At 40.8% G+C, this 17194-nt stretch overlaps 1 protein-coding gene across 1 annotated transcript; it reads left to right on the top strand.

The window, feature by feature from the left end:
- The first annotated feature begins 1279 nt into the window (after window positions 1–1279).
- Ich (zinc finger protein ichor) lies at window positions 1280–11655 on the top strand. Its single transcript, XM_071702530.1, has 2 exons — window positions 1280–1469; window positions 7079–11655. The coding sequence occupies exons 1-2, from the start codon at window positions 1280–1282 to the stop codon at window positions 9499–9501; spliced, it is 2613 nt and encodes an 870-aa protein (XP_071558631.1). The 3' UTR covers window positions 9502–11655.
- Window positions 11656–17194: the final 5539 nt, after the last annotated feature.

The raw sequence follows: 17194 nt of genomic DNA, 5'->3' as shown, positions 1-17194 counted from the left end.
TTATGGGGATTATAAAGATATATTTTCAATAAATGGATGACTCTCCTAAAATATCTCCTGTTATATGCGGAATGCTGGCCTAATAATAATTCATTTATTGATTTATTTACATATTCATCTCTTTTATTAATTTGTTTTTTAAATGAGAAATCCGTCTGTATATTATTACGGGATGAATATCATTATAATTGGAAAGCCTTTCGCCAAGTTAAATTGCAATTATCAATAAAATATTGATCCGAAGTTGCATAGATTCTGCCTTTTACAATTTAATTACTAACGATAGAAAGAAGTGGATGAAACACAAGATATTACGTTCTTCTAGAGATAAAAGATTATTTGAACTTACAAAAGATATTCTAACAGTAGAAAATAGACATTACGGGTCAGACATATCAAATCTGTATCGAGGAAGATAAATACATATTTTCACATTTTGGGAAATTACTTATTTAATAATAACGCTTTTGCTCTTTTTAAGAGACTTATAATCGTTATTATTATTATAATAATGAATAATTATTAGACAATTCTATTATAAAAAAGATAATTAAGTAGACAGAGTTATACGAAGATGACAGCCGATGGAATGTTGATCCACGGTAAGAAATAAGACAGAATTCGGCCAGAGCTCCTTGCGAGTGTTTGGCGAGTGTCTGGTGATAAACGTGATTTAACGACGTTTTAAATTTAAACAGGAAGAAACGTATTCGCCATAAACCCGGGCACGTCCGTCGGTCGCAAACACCGGCTACACCGGGTACAAATCGGTACGGCCGAATTTGTCGTATCGCACGAATACCCGGTGATCCCATTGATAAGTAGCCCACGGAGGCATCGTCGTAGGTACTGAAAAGCGGGCCTGATCGATCCTCGCGCGCGGGCCCACCGCGCGAACGAGTCGAGCGCGTCCGCGCCGTTGGATAACGGTACTCGGCGAGAGAGGACCCCCTGGACCCCCTCTGTCCACTCGCTTCTCGAGTTCCGAAGTGAGGGGGGGGGGAAGGTTGCAAAGGGAGGGAGTACTTATTCTGAAATGTTTACCATTGACAAGGACGGAGTGTAACCGACGACAAGGACGGACTCGAAGCTGGTCTGGCAGAACGAGAGGAGAGGTAGAATAGCACAGGGGCGAGGGAGGGGGGAGTTTCGCGAGAGGGGGATAACGATGACGATGACGATGACGATGACGACGACGATGACGACGGATGCTCGAGGAAGCGACAGGCGGAGCCGATTTGCACGTTTCTCATGACGTGTACCGCGCGGCTACGCGGATATGTCAATCGAAATGGAAAAGAAAAAAGGGACGTTTAAGGATAAGGATACGAGCAAACAGGATGCGAACAATATGAAGGACGCTTATTCTTGCGTGAGTAAGGATCTTTCATTTCGGCAGAAGATAGCGGCAGGTGGATCTACCGCTTCTGTGGATTCGGAAGTGCGTAATTGTCATACAGCAGCGGCTGGTATTGAGAATCCGGTACGGTAAAATTTATTTTTTTTTCTTTTTTTTATTTACTTACAGCAAGTCAGGAAACGCATCTGAAAATTCGATCGCATTGTTACGTCGTAACAGCTTATAGCATTTTAAATTTGTATCTTCGACAATACTCTTCCCTTCCGATTATTTCTCCTTCCGATTTGCTATTCCGCGCTCATCGTTTTCTATTGTATTTGATTGCTTCCAGGACATTTTATTAGTATCCTACTTTCCGTTTTAATTTCAACCGCTACGAATTGAATATTGATGAAATTTGAATTTTGCATTAGGTATAAACTTGCAAGAGATTTGATAATATAAAGAGAGAAGAGGAGGGGGGGTTCTTGATAAAGAGAATGATAATATAAAGTTTGATATAAGTTTTCACGCATAGATTTTTATCAAAGTTGATAATACTGACATTATCTTCGTTCATTAACTTTTTTATAAATTAGATTTAATTGGAGATTAAACGTTTTTTACTATACTTATTAATATATTATTAACTTTCATTACCAATTTACTTATTAATTTTTGCTATTAATTAGATATATAATAAATATTGTGATTAATCGCAGCGTCGATTTAAAAAATAATAAATTTTTACAGTGCTATATAAAATTAATGCAAAAAAATGGTGCAGACATGTGTTTAAATTTGATATATCTCGTACCTTTTGATACAGGTGAGTGTCAATTAATTAATTATTATTATTAATGATTATGATTAAATATACATACATATTATTAATAATGAATGGTATAGCTTGTCTAACTGTAATGTTATCAACACATAAACATGCTATTATAATATATGCACAATTCATTTCGTTCGATAGTTATTACTCTCTACCAATAAATTGTAACTAATTTATTAAGTTAACTAATAAGCTTATTAATTATGCAATTAACATAAGTTAAAATAAGCTTTTTCTGCTTCTTTACAAATTAATTTATTTTCTTATAAATTGTTATAAATTCTTCTAATATAACAATATCCTGTCACGAATAAAAATATAACAATTTTCTGTAAGTTGTAAAGATAATGTATATAAAACCTAGTTGCGTATATACATATATGTGTATGTACACAATGAATTCAAAGCTGAAGTTAAAATTATATGTATTATTTTTATAGAGATACTTATTCCTACATATGAAACTACTTAATGTCTCAACAAAAATGTAGTTAAACTCCGCTTTGTTTAGCCTCTGCTTTTCTACTGTTCATCAGTCTTACTCTTGCCACTTCAATTCTCTCAATGCCTCAGATTGCTTTCTCATTCGTCGCATGGTCACATGATCACGCATAAACTTCGTAACAATGTAAATATGCCAAATCGAATGAGATATACTTCATAATTTACGCACTACGTTGCGGTAGTGTTGCAGTCTTGGAAATTATAATGCATGAGATGTCGTAAAAAGATGTAATCGCAAAATTTTGATAACATGATTGTGCAGCACCATTGCGCAATGCTGTTCGAATTCTGAAACGAAACATTTTTGCAACAAATAAAATTAAATGAGAGAAATTAAATTGCTTGTCTGCAGAAAAATCTAACAAATGGAATTGTGGTAGACGCAAATATTGTATAATTGTTCCAGGATGCGTTCTTACCGATATATTTGTATATTTCTTTCTTAACCCTTCCGGTACGGAGCGACCGGAGGGACGCGAACGGCCCTCCAGTGGCCGAAGCGCCGATCAGTACTGACACACGCGATTCAGCCGAAAGAGCTAAACACTCGACGTTTAACGCCTTCAATTATTATATTTAATAAAACTCAATAACAAAAACATTTAAAAAATCTATCAACAGAAACATTTCAAGTTAACATTTCAAGTTGCTCGGCCGCAGTGAGCAGCATGTGGACAGTAAATATAGTCACTCTCCGTACCGAAAGGGTACAGCATTCACAATTGTATCAGAATTTGTTTGCCTGTGTAAGTCTCCTCTTCGGTTAACAGATAATTATAAATTGTATTTTCGTACAATCAATATATAATTAACTTTTGGCCGAAGGGGACTTTAGAGATCGGAAATTAGTACTAACACATGTATGAATATTGCGAAAGACTATAACTGTACTGATAATGCTTTATTTGTGAATGCAATCAATACTGCTTCGCACTAACACTTGTGCTTATCAGCTTGCCTGAATATTCATGTTTCAGATTTTTGCAGTGAAATTCTTATTAACACTATTATCCTTTATGTACAGATCGCCAATGAAAATACACTGGTGAAAAAAATGAACAAGACTTAAATCGCATATTTTAAGTCAAAACTAGTTCTGACAAAATCTACTTACTTTGGAAGACCAGTGAAGATTACGAAGTTGGCACAGCCACGAAACAGCACGAACATGAGGGAACGTCTCAGCATCGTCAAAGCAAGAGAAGCCATGAAATTAGCTGAACAAAAAATAATGAGACCAGTAAACGATGCGAGAGCAGGATGTAACAAGGATGTAACGAATGAGTGTACGAGCATCACGAATCCGCAAACCAAAAACGCTGAACGAATCAACGATTCACGTATTATATTCAGTTTTTATTAATATAATATAAATATACCATTAATCATCGGACTATGCACATTTTTATACGCGAGAAATTTTATATATAACTGTGGCAAAAATGCTACGACATAAATTAATTACACATATTTAGGTATGACAGAAATCTTTGATTGTGTGGATTGTATAATTCGTAATATTCCACAATCGTCTTATACTGATACGTTCTTCAATATGTGTGATCTTTTTTTATTTAGCACTATCAATTTCGAAATTGCAAATTTTTTAATGGCCAAGATTTGAGATTATTACCTGGTTTCACAAATCATGTGCGTAGTCCTACTAATCAGTATAATTAGTATAATTAATTAATATTCTTAATTAGTTAGTATAATTAGTTAATTATTAATTAGTTAGTATAATTAATTAATATTACTAAGGTTTTATTAGTATATTATTTTATTAATGAACTATTTTATATACACTATTTATTAGTGTAGTATTAATTAGCATAATATTCTTTTGATATGCATTTGCGGTGTACACAAACATTTGCACTCATAAATTCACACTTAACATATTAATGACCAGTTTAATGATCAATTTGCTTTAACTTATTTTATATTATTTATTTCATATACTTTTATATCATATTTTACTAAATGAAAAATGGAAGTTTTAATCGATCCCCGTAGGGTTACAATTCTCACCCATCACTACCCTTCTCCTCTCACTTAACCCTTTGGACCAACGGTTAACGTCTCTTCCCGAAAGACGGATATTTTATTATTTATTTTATACTATTTTATTATATTTTGCATTATTTCTTAAATCATTTATATATATTATTTATTTTATTATTTTTAATATTTTTTTATTGCAGAAGAAGTAACATTACACACATATCACATACATGAACAAGCGCCAGAATATTAATATATAGATAAGATAGCGTAGTACAAAGAGCAAGGAAGAGTTACACGGGAAGAGCGTTTCTCTCTCAAATTTAAAAATTCAATGTTTAATTTAATTGCCCATATTAAACTAAAAATAACTAGATTATGTTTATATATTCTTTGTCATTTTTATTATTAATTTTTAATCTAATAACATTGTCTCTAATAGCATTATTTTATATGTCAGGTATTATCATTGCTATATTTTAAATTTTTTCAAAATAATTTATTTTTTGTGTAGGTAGTACATATACATACGTGCACGCACTTCAGTATATTATAAATTATATTAATTTAATAAAACACGAAAATTCGTCGGCCTAACTGGCAATAATTTTAATATTAATCACAACGACGTTTCGACCTCTGCTTTGGGTCCTTATCAAGTTACAAGTTATTTAGCAATGCTGGAACAACACAAATGCCAACTTTAAATGGCAAGATGTAAAAATTTTACATAGGGAGCAAAACCTCAAAAAACGGGAAATTTCGGAAATGTTGTTCATTAAAAAACATACAGATGCTATTAACTCGCAAAAAGACACCGAAAATCTACCATTAGTCTATGACCGATCATTATATCTTCGCTTTAGACTTTACCTTCTATATAATTCACGGTAGTTTGCGTTTGTTTATGATGTATTTACCATTCGTTCTCCGAGCTTTACACGGCACGGTCATGTCTCTAATGTTCGTTCTGTTATACCTCCTGACCGCATAGTTTTACCGATGATAATAAGATTCAAAACCTGACGCGCAATTCAATGTAAGTTTTGCATTTATACTTGCACCATTGTTTATTAATTATTAATTTCTGTGTAATACCGGCAATTTGTGTTGTTCCAGCATTGCTAAATAACTTATAACTTGATAAGGACCCAAAGCAGAGGTCGAAACGTCGTTGTGATTAATATTAAAGTTATTGCCAGTTAGGCCGACGAATTTTCGTGTTTTAGTAATATATTTATTCTCGTGTTAATAATTTAGTAATTACAAACAAGCTTCATAATATGGGACATATCAGATATCAAAATCAGAGAGATAAATGTCAATTAGTCTTAATACTCGTCCCGAGATGAAATATCTCATTGAGTCTTTTTTTTGCCAGATTTTCCTTTATCTCGCTGAGAGCATCGTTCATTCTTGTACAACGCTATACAAAAATATATTTTTAAACGCGGCAATTTGGTCGACTGAATGTACTCGGCCGTGGCTGGCTAATGTGCCACTAACCCAGTTAGCCGGAGCAAGTCTTTCTTCTTGAAGAGAGGGATCTGCGCCTACCCGGCACGTATACACTCGCGCTACGTGTACATATACGCATCGACACTTGTTTACGCATGGAATATGTAGGCACGATACGTGAGCGTGTTGAGGAGGCCATGTACACGATGCATCCGCGTGCGGTCGCGTGTATGGGTGCATGTAAGCGAGTACGAGTACGAGTGCGATCGTCGGATCGTATCGGCCAGACCTACCTACCTATTCACCGTACCAGCGTCCACTACAAGCATGCCATCAAGCCGTACGCCGTACGGCATGCCTCGCTTGCCTCACGGATTTGCTCCTATTCATTTTCTTCTTCTCTCTCCGTCAGCATGAATCCATCTCTCGAGGAGACATCGGAATTCCCCGTGCAAGATTCTTTTTCTCTCTTTTTAATTAACCCCCTTTTTCTCTCTTTTTAGTTAACGCCCCTGGAGTTATATCTTTATATTGTTTGCGAAATATCTTTTACTTTCTCGCCCTTTTAATAGTAGTTTAATTTTTAATTTAATTTAAATTTTTTTTAAGTAGCAATAGTAGTAATTTATTTTATATATCTGTATAAAATAAAAATACCTACCTACTTAAATCTACATCTATATATTTATCTATTATCTATGTTATTATATGTTTTCTATACAAGAATATAAGCATGATTTATATTCTAGTAAATGGTAAAATAAAATAAGGATTAGACCTAAAATTAGACCTAAGGAAATATAAAAAAATGAAGATATCTATGGGTGTCGGGTGGAGGTGTAATGTGAACGTTGTTTTTTTTTACAGCCTATCCCTATTCGATTTACCTTCATAGTCTGCTACTGCCAATCGATGTCCTTCCTGTGTTACAGGGTGCCACAGCCTCGCTGCTGGTTGCAGTTCCGACAAAACAGCGAATTTCCGTCCGTGGTTGCCCCCGACTCCGGAGTTGCCCCCGACTCCGGAGTATTCTGAGTACCAGCAGGCATCGCAGTTCAGCAACGGTGATTTCCACTTTTACGGGTCTCCGTGTAAAAAAATCGCACGCCAACAATCACTCAACCGCGACGGTAACGTTCAGGGTTGTCAAAATTTGTGGTGGGCAGTTCGCCCGACGTGGCAGTCGTTCGGTAACGTCGATGCGAGGGAGTACAGCTTTCCAAATTCATCCGGCTGCCACAATCTTCCATCGTCACCAGAATCCCTGACAGACACCCCGCCGAACCCCGTTGTAACGTCGTCGTTGACGGTCGCGCGGACAGGCAGCGCGCGGAGGACCCAGGTAGTCGGCTACGCGCCCCCGGAGGAGCGCAGGGATTTCGTCTCCGGGCTGTTCGCAACTCGATTCACGACGTCGCCCACGTCGACGAATACGCGTAGCATCGCCGCTACCAGCGCGGCGTCGGCCACCGCTAACCTGTACAACGGGCAGCTGCCGTCTCTAAGCTTCAGGAACAAGACGGAGTTTCACGGCGTGCGCCCCCAGGAAGAGCGACAGCAGTCGTGTGGCGGATCGTCCTCGTTGTCCCGATTCAATCCGTCCGCGGCGTACAACCCCACGTCGAACGCCACGCTGAAGATCCTGCCGAGCGCCAACAGCGGCGACAACGCCTGCGTGGATAGGAACAGTTTCCTGAAGGATTATTTCCTGAGGACGGTACCAGCGGCGCGGGAGGAACAACATAAGCTGCAGCCCGTGGTACCAAGTTACAGGCTCAACAACGCGGGTATATTCGAGGAGACGGGCCCGGTGCTGAAGGAACAGCCCGTGATAGACACGAACGTGGCTGGCACCCTCGCTACTCGTAATAATCGTAGCAATTTCAAGCAGCAATCCTTCTGCGCGGGAAGAAGCACCGGCGACGTATCGCTGGTGAGGCACGCGGCCCTGCCGCATTACCTGGACACCATTTCGCCAACATCGGACATCGTAACGGAGATGAAATACGAGACGCAGTCGGGCCCGCCGGCGGCGCCGCCGCACTTGACCTCGTCCGGCGTCGAGCCGCCGCACAGCAGCCAGGGCTCCGGGATTGTGGTGGGTAGTTCGCCCGGCGAGATCGACAGTCTGCTCTTACCCTGGACAAACGGTCCAGAATTCCTGGAGGGAGGAGTGCCGGACGCGAAGCAAACTGCCGTCGGATTTCAAGACAACTGGGACTCGATCTTGGGTACGACGGTCGCTGAACAGTCGCTGTCGGACGTGAAGCTGCTTCCGCTTCCGCCCTTCACCAACTATACGGGACACCTCCAAATCAACGGTATCCCTGGTCATCACTATCACACGATAGCCTCGTCCGGGCAGAGATCAACGATCGAGGTGGGGTCCGCTTCGCCTACACCCTCCTCCAACCAGGAATTCTTCGAGTCGCCCGTAGTGTCTTCCAGCACACCATGCCCGCAGGCAAGCCAGAAGCAACAGCAGCAGCAGCAGCAGCAGCAGCAGAATCACCAGCAGCCGCAGCATCACCATCCTCACAATCAGCAACAGCAGCAGCAGCTGCCGCAATCGACGCAGGTACCGATCATCTACGAGGACATGGAGGACATCGCGCAGATAATCGGTTCGGCGATTGCGGACACAACGGTGCCGGGCAACGGAAACGGCCCCAGTTCCGAGCAGGATACAGACGCCTCGAGGGATTGGATAGATATCGCCGATTGGATAACGGATTGTTCGCCTAAGACCCAGGAGACCACCTCGCCCAGTACGTTCGCGTCTCACCAGATCTACGTGACAACGACCCCGTCGACGCAGACTCAGCAGCACGGTTCCGCGTTGCAAAGCTTGCTTACGCAGAAAATGGATTACGCACCCTTGCTGCAGGCGAGATTGCAGGCCGGTAACGCCGCGAGTCTTCAGAACGCGTCGTGCGGCGAGACCCCGTCGTCGACGAGCCCGTACCCGCCGCTCAGCCCGCCCAATCGAGTGTCCACTTCCTGCAGTCCCGACGATATCCTGCATTCGTCCTTCGCCGCGCCCTCCCATCCTAGAAAGAGGTCACGATCCTCGCCAGGCTCCGGGGGCGCGACGGGCTCCAAAAAGGGACCCGCGGCCGGCGCCGCGGCGTTATCCTACGGAACGGAATCGGGTTTAATGAGCGGTAAGGATAAGCCAATACATCGGTGTCATATCTGTCAAAGAGGTTTCCTAAACAAAAGCAATATTAAGGTACACTTACGCACGCATACGGGCGAGAAACCGTTCAGATGCGACGTGTGTAGCAAAGCTTTCAGGCAGAAGGCGCATCTTATTAAGCATCAGCAGATACATAAAAGAATCGGTAGGGATTAGACCGTTCATTATCTTTCTCAGTCCGCGATCGAACAGACATATTTGATAGAATAGAAGGTAGACTATATGATAGCTAGTTAAATAAGGTAGATAAATATACATAATAAGAACATTTGGACGTATGACACTCTGAAGTACGTTGTGTACTTATAATGCAATGTGTCGATCGCGTAGTGATTTGTGTGAGCAAATGATTTTAATTATCAGAGTCCGGATAAATGTTGCAAAGTGTATTTTCTGTATTTTCAATAGTCTACGAAACGTGGTCTGATGGAATTTTAACGATGAGCTGCTTGAGCGTTTACTGAATCGCGATAAAGAGATAACAATAAAGAATAAGATAATTCTTGCTCTCTATCGTTAAATCTTATTCGACGATCAGCTCGGAGCCTCACTAGCGGTGCGTCGCGTTAAAATCGCATCAGACTGCCCCGCAGGTACAAGTTTTATTACATTGAAAATACGGTTGAGCTCTACTAAGTGCTTTATGATCCACGATCAGAATATGATGCTTGATTGCTCGCCTGATGCTTGAACGGTGTATATCCGAGTTATTCTTGAAGCATAAATGCGAAGAGTAGTGTCTTCAATATTGACAAGCTTCAAGTATGACTTACTAGGGAATCTCTTTCATGGTCGTTGCATCGGTGCATGACTTCATCGGTACCGTCAGTTATTCTTTTGATTAAACCCGATTCCGCTCCAATCTAGACTCCTACGAAACTTTACGAGTACTTATTTTTATATGTAATATATACATACATACATACGCTCGCATTATGTACATGTATGTATATACGAAAAGAGTTTCATATATAAATATTTATTTATTTGACGATAAACAGAAACATTTTCAAACAAAATTTTTTTATAATTGTTATCTTTTTTTTTGAAATATTTTTCTATTGTGTGATAATTTTTCTTGAGAGTTACTGAGAACTAGAGATATATGGGCGTGATCGTCGACGACGGCTAGTTTTTTTTTTATCCGAAAATAATTTCGTTTTATTAATTACATTTCGATTACTGTGTTATTATACCGGCTGTACTCTACTACACTGATTTTCATTACGTTCGTACGTTCGCTATGTACGAAGAACAATGGTCTCCTGGATCTTTGGCGAATGGTAAGTAATCCAACGGGTGACACCAATCCAGTTCATCGTGACGCCTGTACCTTGCGAGGAACTTCTAAGATAATAAAATTTGTAACATAAGGTTGAACATTTTATTATTAAAGAAAAATTTCCTTGATGTTATTGGTTCCGGAAACAAAATCTCATTACCCGGTTTCTCGATCGTCTCGAATATTCAAGTAGAAATATACGAGACTAACAATTTTCTTCTCTCTCTTCTATTCTACGATACTCTCTCAATACGAGTTACATCAAGATACAACTTCTCGAACGTCAATGAGCGTCATTTAGGGGTAGAAAGAGAGCGAAGAAATTGATTAATCCTGTGTTAAGACGCAGTCGGGCGCGTGCTGCTCGCGCTCAAGATGTACCTAAACTCCGAATGTAGCGCTAAGGAATAGATTCTAGTTTTGTCTTTTATTTATATCGCTTTTATTTTACGCTCCCTTCAACATCTCCTTCTCCCACTTTTTATTTATCTTCCCTTCCGGATACTCTACTTCGCGTACCTTGTAAGATAGCCGCTCTTATTTAAGCTTCTTTCCTCGACTCCTTTGTATCTCTCTTTTTTTTTTTAGCTTACGACCTCACACCGTGTGTAAAATATTGTACGACAAGGTACTTAATTGCACTTCCCTCACCGATCCTGCGACAAGAGGATCTATGTACGGGTCTCTATATTTTTTTTCCTGTAATAACTAAATCGAAGGACGTGCGTACGTTTGACGAGGTTTCGCGAGTTTTCGACGGATCGACGGTAATAATTCTCACAATCGCAATCGCGCAGGGGACATTCACGGTTCTCGATGTTAGTCGTCGGGGTTCGCGGAACACACTCGCCTGCAACACACTTTGTTGCGACTCACACTCGCTACTCGATCCTCGAATTCTCGCTCGCTGCTGCTTCCGTCGCGGTAGCTCGCTGATCACGGAACATAATTTGTATAAAGTCGTATGCATTGTACATGTGCATTATTTATGAAAAACTTGATGTTCAATTAAATGATTGTTACCGCAACACGATCTTGTCATTTTTCTCCTCTCGTGCCGATACCCCTTCCTTCTTATCCGCATCATTCCTCCGCTCTCTATATACCTTATCGGGCATTCTCTGAACCGACTCTCGACCAGCCAATTCCATAATTATCAATTCGGCAGTGGCGCTTCATTAAAAACATTTACAATGTTGTACAGATACTAAAAGATTTTTTCGCGACGACAGAAATCCCGGTTGGAAAGATAGTTTGATAGGAGAGAACAGCGATAAATGCATAAACGTGCATTTCTGAGATTCGAGGACGTGACGTTATAATGGCGCGGAGGATCTTTACGTGAAAACTGCGCGCGGAATATGGACAATTGATTTTTTTTCAATTTACCGTTACGTTTATAGGCGGGAATAAAGGTAAAAGAGGTATGAAGATCCGGGTGCGCATGCAATGCGGTCTCTCGTGGGATACTTGATCGCCCGACATCGTAAATACGTTATTTCCGCGGAATTTTACGCCGCTCGAACGGCTTCGATCTCCGCCGGACGCGTCTCGCAATTAAATTCGGGATGAATTCGCGGCGTCACGGTGTTCGGTCAAGTTGCACACGCGCCACTGCCGACGTTATCGCTGGCTTATGGAATAATCACCAGGGGCGTTCGGGGGGAGAGAGAGAGAGAGCAGGGGGACTTATTTTCGGATAGTCATCATCGGTGGTCGTCAGCTTCCGGACTTTGGATGCGAGTGTCACACACCGTGCAGACAACGGGCCGAAATTATACCGACGGGCACTCTAACAAAGGACGACGTTGAAAAGGGATCTGGGACAGTTTGCGTGGCGGTTTGTCCCAATGTTTGCGCTCGGTATATGGACCGCGGATTATTGTTGAATATAATGATATAACGGGTTTACGGTCCCGAAGGTTATACGGTCCGTCGTGCGATGTTGTCTCTTTGATGTGGAACAAGGAGAAGCGTAGATTCAGAGAGGAGAAGATGCTGAGAGAGAGAGAGAGAGAGAAAGAGAGACGAGAGGAGACAGAAAGAGAGAAAGAGAGAGAGAGAGAGAGAGAGAGAGAGAGAGAGAGAGAGAGAGAGAGAGAGAGAGACAGGGATCTTTTATTTCTGCCCGACAATGAGCCCGAGAGGCTCTTGTGATCGTACACGCGAATCGTAAACAGAGGTATGGTCACAATGCGTCTAACTGTACTGTTGATTAATTCACGTAACAAACATATAAGGCACCAGGAGTATCGATTCCCGGAGCGGCTAACAGTAGCGCGTAACGTCGTAAAATAACTGCAAAACAAATAAGGAGAGTGCTATGAAAATGACGCGAGATGGATATAATTGAGAGAACAAGCCGTGAAGAAGATGCAAAGCTGATGATTAGATATGGCTGTAAGGCAGATGAAAATAATTAGAAGAAGATGACGTTATATGGGAGATAATAATAGCAGTGGCAGAAGGATACATTGCCGGAGATAAGTTGAATTAAATCCCAAAGAGAGCTCGCCGCTTATAACGTTCTATTAAAAAAAAAAAAGAAGAAAAAAATCAGGACGGGTGATATGTTCCCGTAATGAAGTACCATTTTACACATTATTTTGCGATTACGGCCGACTAATAGTACGGAGAAAAAGCAACGGAGGTGAAGCGGGAATGAAGATGATGGACCGACACGTCGATGACTCAAACGAGTGGCGGCTAAACCGAAAGGAGGGAGGAGGGAAGGATGGACTGCGGTTCCCATGACGTGCCCAGTCGGACCAGTGACCCAAATTTTTGGGGCCCACTGGCGGAGCTTCGTACCCACAACCTTCGATATCGTGTCTCCTCCCCCTCTTCGTCCCTTTTGACATCACGGATGCGTAAAAGGCTTCGATGCAAAAGCCTGATCAATTGATTCTGCAGCATGATGATATCGGATTGTTGCTCGTCGATGTTCGTCAGAAGACGAACATTGAGAGAGAGAGAGAGAAAGAGGGGGGAGGAGGGGAAGGGGAGAAAAACGAGAAAAGGCGAGAATAAATTTTGTGTTGGACGCCACTACTGAATACGTTCAATTAGTGCCTTCTATTAGTTACAATGATTGTGTAATTTATTCGCGGGATGCTATATGCCTCGCCGTATCCTAGCGACCATCTGTTAGTTTAGTAGCCTAGATACCTGAGAAGCGTATGAAACTTGATACACTGCTAAAAACAAGTAGCAGAACGTTTCTTCAGAGATGAGCATATAATATAATATATGTATCTCGAATTTCGATTATTTTTCTTATCGCATGATTTTAGTATCTTGAACACCCTCGTATAAATATACTGCTTTAGCTTCTCTATAAACGTTGCTTACCTTTTTTTCGGGCTTTCTTTTAAAGAACAATCCCGAGAATAATTGTTTTCGACAATGCATTAATAGCGGAATTTGAAAAAATTTCTGAAGAGTAGGATCTCTGTAAGGATCTTTCACGGTAATTTCTGTAATTGCGAGTTACAAAATGAAGGAGAACAGCCTCCATGGCACACAAAAATGTTCAAACAAAATATGAAATTATATATCTCAGTAATAAATGTTCTTTAGACACCATTGTCAGAGAATTTGTAGATAAACATGGTTGCGATTACAGATGTAATTATACGGGGTGCGCCAAGTGTCTTCCTTATACGTATCACCTGTAATAAGATAATAAAGTGTTCCGCGTTACATAGTCATCCTCCCTAATAACGCCGCGAGAGATTAACGCGGCGGAAGAGGTTTCCGTCGCGTTTCTTTGATAATATACGAAACTTCTCTCCGTGCCCGTTATGCCCGTAATACTTTACTCGGATCCCTCGCGAGCGGGAGCGGAGCCGCGTAAAGCGCATATCCGCGACATCCGACGGCTCGTGACTTTTTCGGATGAAAAGGAGCGTACATGCACGGCCGAATCAGCGCCGCGTGTCACATCGCATCTGCCGAGAGAGGATTTCATTTTTATTATATATCGCCGGGGCAAAATATCGAGGGGGGAAGGTGCAACCGGATGCAACGTGGAGGACCCGGCATCAATTACGGCCGTCAAAGGAGACAATGGACAATTCTCTCCTCGGCGGCGAGTGCCGCGCGCCGGTAGGCAGCAGGCGGCGTGTAATTTTTACTGTGGAACCTCCTTAAAGAAAGTCTTTCACCGTGTACGCGAAGGAGGAGCGCCGGATTGTCGTTGCCGGCCGCCGCGCGAGGAGGAAGAGGAGGTGGACGAGAGGTGGTGGCAGTGGTGGTATAGAGAACGACGAGGAGGGAGAAGGGCAAAGAGGAACGACGAAGGAGGAGGACCATGTTATACTACTTTGGTATACTTCGTCGTCGGTACCAGGCAGCGATGTTCCACTTACACGGCACACTTTGCAACTCGCCTCGCTTCAGGATCCTGAAGAGTGGTTCTGTGTCTATCCTACGGTTCCGATCGCCGCGTCGTTGGGCTGTATATAACGCGCGCACACGAAATGCCTTGGCTTCGAAACACGAAATTCGTGCGAGATCTGTGCTGCGGACGTTAGCGAATATGTCTCTTCATCTCTCTGTTTCTCTTCGTTTCTCTCTCTCTCTCTCTCTCTCTCTCTCTCTCTCTCTCTCTCTCTCTCTCTCTCTCTCTCTCTCTCTCTCTCTCTCTCTCTCTTCAACTCGTCTCGCACAAGGTCGGAGAAATAATTCTTATTTTTTTCACTTGGAAAATCCCAACCGTTGAAACGGAGTACAATAGAAGAATGGTTAAAAGAGTAACAACTCACCCAAATGATGTCATATGTTCAGGATATTATAAAAACTTAAAACTAGGAAAGAACGTCGAAAGAATGTCGACCAGCGGTGCTATAAATTATAGACGTTTCTGAGTTAATTTACGATGTATGCGATGACTTTTCCGAGACGAATAAATATTATTTACAAAAGATGTTTGTTCCATAATTTTTTATTTTTAGTGTCGGCAAAGTCTCTTTCTCGAGTTCTCAATTGTACACAAAATCCGGTTAAACACGCTGACTCATCGGCTTTAGGCCGATTCCTCTTGAAAATCCTCAGAATGTTTTTTTTTCTTTAACAAAGCATATACAAGTATTTCATAATTACTTTTTTTCTAAACGAAGTGGAAATCGACGTAATGAATCTTCCTCGTTTTGCATCCAATTATGGTATCAGTTCGAAATAAATAAGTAAATGCTTCCGTTTGATGTAGGACACGCGATCTCAATATAAACGAGAGAGTAGGCGTGCGATTAAGTTCGCATTGGATAAAGAGGTAAAAATTAAAGCAAGCGTAAGAGGTATACTTCCTATAGAATATCAAATGTATATATTAGATGTAAGAATTTCTATAAAATTAATATATAAATACAATATCCCATAGAAGAGAGTAATTATTTTTTCAATAAAGTTTTTCACAAATTTTTTAAATGACGTTTAATTTTAGTTTACACATAATATAATATAATATAATATAATATAATATAAAATGATATATATTATATATATTATATGTTTTAGCTGATAAATAAATATAGATTTTAAATTTTTATTAACACAAAAAATTCTTACTGCTTTAATTCTCGATATGTAGTTAAGAATTGTGTGCGACTATACTAATCCCACGCCGTTTTATGTGTTACACGTGCGCATCTTTGCGATTACGCTCAAACTAGGACAAGATGAAAATCGACATACTTGCGATTATGTGCGCAAATTTGGCTGCATCCGCCGTGGCACGCTGTGGAAGGCCGCGATCGCGCGGGGAATCATTCGTCCACGCTATAAATGCTCGATGGCCAATCATTCGAGGCGCTAATTCAAACAAAATACCGTGTCATATCGCGATGGAAATGACGGAGATTTTCGGATTCCCGTTGAGAAATCGAAATGACGTCGGAATCGCTCGTTTCAAGTTCGACACGCTTTCGAGAGTTTAAGGAAAGTCTTGCGACATAAGGTCGTATCTATGTATATATGTAAAAATTACAAAGTCGAAGAACCGACGGGTAATACGTGTGAAATAATATCAGCGTTGCATTGGTTCGCCAAGCTTTTAGCAAGGTAACGTGTACATTAAATACGTACGACATGTTATATAATTATAAAAGTAATATAATTATATTTTATAATATATATTATAGAAACGTCGCATGATTTATCAATTATTTAATTTACGCAAGTTGCGCAGCTCTAAGCATTCAATTTCTTATGTGTTGATATGCAGGATGCAATGTTACACGATGCCAATTTGTTCTTTGTAAATTATGTGCCAGTCTCTTGTCCGCTGCCGCCGTGAACTAATTCTCGGTGTACGTAAAAAGATTTTTGCATGCATCTCTTGGCTACCCGAGCGGAACCGGAACACTTTTAACCCGCGATTATCTCGTCAATTTTCCGTCTCCACGATGAGTTTCTAGCGATAAATGCCAAACACCAAGTTTGTAACATCCACGCCGCGTAATAACGTATTATGTATGCAATATGAACAATAAATATTAGTTTACACACACACACACACACACACATCGTCTTATTTTCTCTTCTTCCGTTAAAGAAGAAAAAAAGATC

This window comes from Temnothorax nylanderi, unplaced genomic scaffold (assembly GCF_030848795.1).
Source record: "Temnothorax nylanderi isolate EJ_2023f unplaced genomic scaffold, tnyl_v1.0 TNYL_tig0031_pilon, whole genome shotgun sequence".
NCBI classification, from domain to species: Eukaryota; Metazoa; Arthropoda; class Insecta; order Hymenoptera; family Formicidae; genus Temnothorax; species Temnothorax nylanderi.
This window is presented reverse-complemented; position numbering and strand designations above follow the sequence as displayed.